The sequence below is a fragment of the Onychostoma macrolepis genome, chromosome 14 (assembly GCF_012432095.1).
Source record: "Onychostoma macrolepis isolate SWU-2019 chromosome 14, ASM1243209v1, whole genome shotgun sequence".
NCBI classification, from domain to species: Eukaryota; Metazoa; Chordata; class Actinopteri; order Cypriniformes; family Cyprinidae; genus Onychostoma; species Onychostoma macrolepis.
In genome coordinates, this window is record NC_081168.1 from 22,962,310 (window position 1) to 22,970,730 (window position 8,421).

Here is an 8,421-nt window from a genome sequence, read left to right on the forward strand (position 1 = left end):
TCTTCTTATAAATTCAGTTTTAACCCTAAAGCCTGTATGATATTTGTATGTATGATACTTAATGTATGCAACTGTATGACATTTGATTCACAAATAGTCTCTGAATAATAAAAACTTTGCTGTTGTACTCAATCTACATGCATTCTGTCGTCTGATTGATAGTTCAGACTTTTTTTAGCAAGCAGGTCTTTTAGTATTTTAGTCCACCTTCAGCTCGTGCTTCACGTGTCTTTTTGCTGTGAAATCTGTACTGATTTTTCTAAAGTAAACACAAGAATAACTTTGATATTGTTAGTATTATTTTAACACTTACTAGACTGAAACGGCTTCAGTTTACTTGGTAATCTAGATACAATTTTTTTTTTTTAAATCATGACAATCAAATATGATCATCAGGCTTTTGAGGAACGTTTATTTGTTTATTTCTCAATCATTATTGTTGCATTGCATTATATTGAATGTTTTGATAATCAACTAAGCATTTCAATGTCCTCTTACTAAGACACATTATTGGTGCTGTAGAATGACAACTGATATTTTTATAATTTTATGCAAGTATCTGCTATACTGTTATATTGATCGATTTACATTACAGTCATCAGAATGTCGTCATAACTTTTTGTCCATATAAATATCAGCATATGCACCAATATTTTTATTTAATTTTTTTTCTAATTTTGGGCCTATGAATAAGATTGACCTGTTTTTTTCTTCATATTCTCACTATATCATACTACATGAGCCATGTTATTTGAAAAAAAAAAAGGAAACTTTAGGCTTTACAAAGGTTTATTATCCCTTTTCTACTGCGTGCTTTGTGAAGATGCACTAAACAAGGTTTGTGTTCTTTCTCGGTCCTGCAGATATTTGGATAATGTTGTAAATAAGCAGACCGTTTCTCCACCCATTCCCCACCTTCATGCCCTGTTGACCAGTGGCAACAACCCTCCACCTGAGATTGATGTCTTTGAGCTCATTAAAGCGTCCTATGAGGTGAGGGGGCAGAGCAAGAGGGACCTAGACGAGCACCAATGCCAGTATGATCCTTATTAACTGCATACATTGTTTTCATCTAATTGTAGAAGTTTGGTAGCCTGCGTGCCGACGTCATCGAGCAGATGAGGTTCAAACAAAGGTTAAAGGTCATACAGTCACTAGAAGACACAGCCAAGAGGAGTGTGGTAAGTGTGTGATCAAAAAATCTTATTTCACAATATTAAATCTCCACTTGCGATCACTTATGCTGCATTGTGTGATATTCAGGTCAGAGCAATCATGACAGAGTCTGCCTTCACTATTGAGGAGTTGGAAGAACTGTATGTTCTTTTTAAGGTAAGATAAATGCGTAAACTCAGCATTTAATTAACTTTTTACAATTTTATTTAGTTTATTTATTTAGTATTATTAAAGCTGCAGTCCGTAACTTTTTTTTTGGTTAAAAATTATCCAAAATCAATATTTGAGCAAGTACATAACCAGCCAGTGTTCAAAACTATCACCTTACTTTAGCCCGATTCACAACGGTTATCTTATAATAATGTTTTCTAATTTGAGTGGTTCGGGTAGGTTTTCGCGGGAAATTTGAGCATGGCACTGTGTCATTACGTCACGTCTGTAAACATAAAAAAGTTATCCCGGCTACAAGGCTATCGTATGTGAGGATCCTGCAGGTGACGGATTGTTTATAGCCTTTTCTCACAGCAGCTGGAATAATTAAACGTATCATTTTGATGGCGGATTGTAATCCAGAAAGGATTATGTTTTTATGATACACAAGTGAATTAAATTAAATTATATTCCAGTTTTAAATATGCTTCTGATTACAGATAGCCTGGGATTACACAAGATTTGTTTATTTATTTATTATTATTTAATAATACTAATATTTTTTTAAATAATGTATCGTCATTATTACATTTATTTTTTGTCTGTTTATTTATTTTTATATTATTTTATTTATTTTGTTTGTAGATGTTTATTTTTTTTCTGATCTGTGTTCTTCTGAACACCTAATGCTCTTTTTAAACTAAAAAGAAACCATTAGTTGTTGGTATATCTGTGTACATTATAGTTGGTCAGTACCACCAAAACCTTTGATAGAACATTTTAATTTATTCATTTATTTATTAATCATTATTAACAATGTTATAACATTAATACAACAATAGTAATATATATTTTTTTTAAACAAGGTATCATTTATTTATTTTGTTTGTCTGATCTGTGTTCTTCCAAACACCTTAATGCTTTTTTTTTTTTTTTTTTTTTTAACTAAAGAAACTTGCTGTCCGTGTATTTATGCATGTTATAGTTGGGCAGTACCACCAAAGTCCATCACATTATGGGTAATTTTGAACTAAAATTAAATAACAATGTAGTAATGCTTGTTTTTTTTAATGAACCAGTGATTAAATAGTTTAAACAGAAAGGTGTTTCTCATTTGGTGCAGTCTAATTGGACGATTGTGTAGTTGCATGCATTTGTGGTATATGTCTGCAGTACCTACTGTCATGTCATCCAGCTCTAGTTATTGTATGTGTAATTGTGTGAATGTTAGTGTATATGTGTGTCTGTCCCAGGCGAAGCACATCATGAGTTGTTACTGGGGTGCGAGCAGCACTGCAGCGGAGCGGCACGACCCGAGTCTGCCCTATCTGGAGCAGTACCGCATCGACTGTGGCCAGTTCATTCAGCTCTTCTCCGCTCTGGCGCCCTGGAGCTGTGGCCTTCACACCAACACTCTCTCCAGCCGACTCTTCCGCTTGCTCGACCAAAACAAAGACTCTCTCATCAACTTCAAAGAGTTTGTCACCGGACTCAGTGAGTGGATACGTGTACAACACAGCTTGTAGATTGATAGAGTCAGAGTGTGATTCATGTGAAAGCTGTTACTGTTTCAGATAAAAGCTCAACAATCTGTGACCTCAAAAGCCTTTCCATAGAATTCTGAAACGCGTCATCAGGAAAAAAAAAAAATCTTTCTTTTTCCCATACACTCAATATATACTGAAAGTGTTCTGTGTGGTTGAAGTTATGTCATCACACACAAAAGACAGAATTAAAAACAAACACCTGTCAGAGAGATTCAAAACAAATTTGGCTGATTTCTAAATAATCATTTAGGGTTAGTTCACCCCAAAATGAAAATTGTGTCATTAATTACTCACCCTCATGTCGTTCCAAACCCGTAAGACCTTCGTTCATCTTCGGAACACAAATTAAGATATTTTTGATGAAATCGGAGAGCTCTCTGACCCTCCCATAGACAGCAATGCAACTGAAATGTTCCCAGGTCCAAAACATAGTAAATACATCGGTAAAACAGTCCATGTGACATCCAACTCCAGACTCCAGTCTTCAGTGTCACATGATCCTCCAGAAATCATTATAATATTCTGATTTGCTGCTCAAGAAACATTTTTTATTATCATTGTTGAAAACTGTTGCATTGCTTCATTTGTGCTTTTTTTCCAGGATTTAATGAATAGAAGATTCAAAACAACAGCATTTATTTAAATTTGAATAACCAACAGCTAGTTTTGTAACATTATTGCCATTCTTTAAAAATTTTTATCTACTTTGCGACACTGTTTGGTGGAAATAATATACTATACACATATCTATAAAAATAGAAGGTCAAATGAGGGATAAAATAAGTTAGTCTGCATGTATTGTGTAACAACTTCCAGTAAATCAAAGAAACAACTTGTGTATCTCTTCTAAGCTTCTCGACATCTTCATCACAGCAGTTTTTGGTTTGTGTTGTCTCTCAGGTGGAATGTATCATGGCGATATGACAGAAAAACTCAAACTTCTCTACAAACTCCACCTGCCTCCCGGTATGTTTACAGTCATAGAGACTTTATTAACCTGGGGCCTGTTTCATAACACAAGTTTATCAAATAAGACCAGAATAAGTTTATTTTAGTTAGTCTGACTTATTGTCAGTTGATTTGGTTCAAAATAAGTCAGACTAACTGAAATAAGCTTGGCTTGTTTGGTAAACTTGTTTTATGAAACAGCCCCCAGGCCACGGAAAGAGTGTAAAAGTGTAAGCAGAAAGAAAAAAACAAAGTAGGTTTTTGAGGAACATTATTAGTGTTTCTATTTGTATTTAGGAACTGTGTGTGAACAACAAACATAAGCACAGTGTGAGGAAACCAGATCGCTACTCTCAGCAAACACTCTTCTCTCTGTGTGTGTGTGTGTGTGTGTGTGTGTGTGTGTGTTTGAGGTTTATTGAAATGAGAAACTAGCACTTTTTTTTAACGGTGTGTGTGAAGAAGATTTGTAGAAAAGATAAGAATGAGATGATTATTTTTGAGCGCGTGTTACAGCTACGAGTCATTTTGAGTGTGTATGTGAGATTTCATTTCATTGTTTTCGTCTCTTTCTGAAGCGTTGTGTCCAGAGGAGGCAGAGTCAGCGCTGGAGGCCACGCAGTTCTTCACTGACGACGACACACCTCAGGGTACATGAACGAGACACGTTTACCACCTAAACAACATTTGAAGCCAACATTAAAGAAATATTTTGGGTTCAATACAAGTTAAGCTCCACAGAAGTTTTTTTTTTTTGCCTTTTTACAAAACAGGCAGAACAATAATACACTTACAATGAGAGTAATCTTTTTCACTTTTAGAGTTGGTTCTTGTTTGATAACAATTAAAAACAATTTTAGTATTATGTAATAAATGTACAGTGCAGTCGTAAAGTTTGATGCTGACTTTAAAAGCCAAAACTAATTTTGTTATTATTTTATTTACCGTTGTACTGCTGATAGAGCTTCACTTGTATTGAACTTGTATTTCTTTAGCAATATATGAGAGAATATTCAATTTATTCCAAATAAATGCAATTGTTATTAATACTTTCTTTTAGTTTTCTGAATATTTTGCTTTTAATAAACATGTTTTGACTTTGATCTCCCTGCATGTGCCTGTGGATGGTTCGGTCCAGGTTTAATAACTGATAACTAATTATTAATCTTCTGCACTATTATTTTCCTCATTTGTTGTCTTCCTTATCTCCCCTTTCTCTCTTTTAACTCTAATACTTTCTTTCTCTCATTCTCTTTTTTCTTTCTTTTTCTCGTTCTTTCTGTCTTTTTCATCTGATCACTCCAGATCCTCCCTTCCTGTCTCATCTGGACTTCCTGGCACAGGAAGTGACCTCAGGTTTGTGTCTGTCACGTTGAGTGTGTTTTCTGTCTTTCTGGTGTTTTTGGGCATCAGATGATGCTGTCAGAACAGATGAGATTTTTTTTTTTTTTACATTTTTCCCCTCTTCACTAAACACCTCTGGTTTTGGTGATTCCCAGTCAGTATGAGTTCACCATCTGTCTTTCACATGATATTATCTTACCTTTGTGGTGCTCTTTTCATTTTTAACCATGGGTTTGATGTCATGAAACCTTTCTGGTGGACACTTTTTTTAAGTGGTTAATGGCTAAATGTCATTATGATGTTAATGTTTATTAATGCAGCATTAATGTCATAACAGGTGAGGAGCTGAAGGAGGCAGGAGATGCGTCAGCGGCTGGAGACACAGATGAGAGAAAGGGTGATAATACTCGCCAGTTGATGACTCCATTAAAGAATCTGTTTCAATCTGATTGTTGTTTTAATGGCAGTGTCTTGTTTTTTTCAGAGGAGAAGCCGAAGGACTATAAGTATTATCTGAGAATGTGGGCCAAAGAAAAAGAGCCAAAGAAAGAGAGTATCAAAGATCTACCTCGGATGAATCAGGTGACCAGTATTCACTGATCTCGCTCTCATTTGTTGGGAGAGAAATTTAGGCCACTGTATGTTCACATTACAACTCAGTGTGGCCTAAATCAGATTCTCCACTGACAAATAACCAGTTGCATATCTGATTTTTGTGCAGAGATTTCAGTGTGGACAATCAGATCTGATGTTTTTTTTTTTGTTGTATTTTAACCTGTCTTAACTACATGCTTGATTTACCCTCGGCATGAGCCATAAAGTGATTTATGTATTGGACTGTTTCAAGTATTGCACAGAAAGGTGCAAAAATATATGTGCATTAGATCTAAAAGGTTTTGAAAAATCTCAGTGAAAGGTGAAATTCTAATGCAGACCTGATGAGTCCAGACCCAAAGAAGAACCGAAGTCCAAAGCTGTTCTTGTTTACTATAATAAAAAATTAGAAACTGGATATATTATTAGTAATATTATATTATATTACTAATACAGGTGCTGGTCATATAATTAGAATATCATCAAAAAGTTGATTTATTTCACTAATTCCATTCAAAAAGTGAAGCTTGTATATTATATTCATTCATTACACACAGACTGATATATTTCAAATGTTTATTTCTTTTAATTTTGATGATTAGAGCTTACAGCTCATGAAAGTCAAAAATCAGTATCTCAAAATATTAGAATATTACTTAAGACCAATACAAAGAAAGGATTTTTAGAAATCTTGGCCAACTGAAAAGTATGAAAATGAAAAGTATGAGCATGTACAGCACTCAATACTTAGTTGGGGCTCCTTTTGCCTGAATTACTGCAGCAATGTGGCGTGGCATGGAGTCGATCAGTCTGTGGCACTGCTCAGGTGTTATGAGAGCCCAGGTTGCTCTGATAGTGGCCTTCAGCTCATCTGCATTGTTGGGTCTGGTGTCTCTCATCTTCCTCTTGACAATACCCCATAGATTCTCTATGGGGTTCAGGTCAGGCGAGTTTGCTGGCCAGTCAAGCACAGTAACACTATGGTCATTGAACCAGCTTTTGGTACCTTTGCCAGTGTGGGCAGGTGCCAAGTCCTGCTGGAAAATGAAATCAGCATCTCCATAAAGCTTGTCAACAGAAGGAAGCATGAAGTGCTCTAAAATTTCCTGGTAGATGGCTGCGTTGACTGTGGACATCAGAGAACACAGTGGACCAACACCAGCAGATGACACGGCAGCCCAAATCATCACTGACTGTGGAAACTTCACACTGGACTTCAAGCAACATGGATTATGTGCCTCTCCACTCTTCCTTCAGACTCTGGGACCTTGATTTCCAAATGAAATGTAAAATTTACTTTCATCTGAAAAGAGGACTTTGGACCACTGAGCAACAGTCCAGTTCTTTTTCTCCACAGCCCAGTTAAGATGCTTCTGACGTTGTCTCTGGTTCAGAAGTGGCTTGGTAGCCCTTTTCCTGAAGACGTCTGAGCGTGGTGACTCTTGATGCACTGACTCCAGCTTCAGTTTTCTCCTTGTGAAGCTCTCACAAGTGTTTGAATCGGCTTTGCTTGACTGTATTCTCAAGCTTGCAGTCATCCCTGTTGCTTGTGCACCTTTTCCTACCCAAATTCTTCCTTCCAGTCAACTTTGCATTTAATATGCTTTGATACAGCACTCTGTAAACAGCCACACCTTTCAGTAATGACCTTCTGTGACTTACCCTCTTTGTGGAGGGTGTCAATGTTGGTCTTCTGGATCATTGCCAAGTCAGCAGTCTTCCCCATTATTGTGGTTTCAAAGAACAAGAGATACCCAGAATTTATACTGTAGGGATGGTCATTTATTCAAACTCAAATGTAAATATTCTAATATTTTGAGATACTGATTTTTATGAGCTGTAAGCTCTAATCATCAAAATTAAAAGAAATAAACATTTGAAATATATCAGTCTGTGTGTAATGAATGAATATAATATACAAGTTTCACTTTTTGAATGGAATTAGTGAAATAAATCAACTTTTTGATGATATTCTAATTATATGACCAGCACCTGTATAGTTACTCTAATAAATCTAATAAAATTGTGGATTATAAAAGTACATTTTAAACTTTGCAATCTAATTCAATAATTGTTTACCTGTGCATATCTATGCTGAACAAAACTTCAGCGTAAGCACAGTTAAAATTAAGAAAGTAGTCAGATTCAGGTTTACATGGCTAATATTTTCCTATTTAACTGATCATTTAAGATCTATATAACTCCTTTAATTGGGTCAAAATTATATTCACGTTAAGATGTTTACATGAAAGTTTTTCATTCTGATATTAATGATTATTAACAGCTGCATTTAAATGTAGCCATTAACATAAAATTTGTGCTTTCAAACTCTCACAAAGCTGAAATGGGAAAATTGTAAATATGAAGAAAAGTTTAGTTTTTTCTTTTAGAGAGCCTCATGTACTATTGAGACCCAATGATACTGATACATATGATAACCATTACACACACATTTGTATATAATTATTAAAACTAACAATTAATTATGTTACTAACACATTATAAGTGCTAAAAAAAATTATATATTACATTTTGAAATGAACATTATTTTTCTCTTGAACCATTTTAACAATTAATAAACAAGTTATTTATAAAATACACTGTGTGTGTGTGTGTGTGTGTATATATATATATATATATATATATATATACACACATACAC

The 8,421-nt window shown here is 34.9% G+C and overlaps 1 protein-coding gene across 3 annotated transcripts in view; it reads left to right on the top strand.

The window, feature by feature from the left end:
• LOC131553097 (TBC1 domain family member 9B) overlaps window positions 1-8,421 on the top strand; it is a 30,316-nt gene that overhangs the window by 17,631 nt on the left and 4,264 nt on the right. For 2 of the 3 annotated variants that reach the window (XM_058797483.1, XM_058797485.1), the window contains 9 exons: window positions 864-993; window positions 1,083-1,181; window positions 1,264-1,332; window positions 2,580-2,820; window positions 3,774-3,839; window positions 4,400-4,471; window positions 5,127-5,177; window positions 5,503-5,562; window positions 5,650-5,747. In XM_058797483.1, coding sequence (XP_058653466.1) covers window positions 864-993; window positions 1,083-1,181; window positions 1,264-1,332; window positions 2,580-2,820; window positions 3,774-3,839; window positions 4,400-4,471; window positions 5,127-5,177; window positions 5,503-5,562; window positions 5,650-5,747 — 886 coding nt within the window. The remainder of the gene's footprint in view (window positions 1-863; window positions 994-1,082; window positions 1,182-1,263; window positions 1,333-2,579; window positions 2,821-3,773; window positions 3,840-4,399; window positions 4,472-5,126; window positions 5,178-5,502; window positions 5,563-5,649; window positions 5,748-8,421) is intronic. The other variant, XM_058797486.1, reaches the window with a different exon arrangement.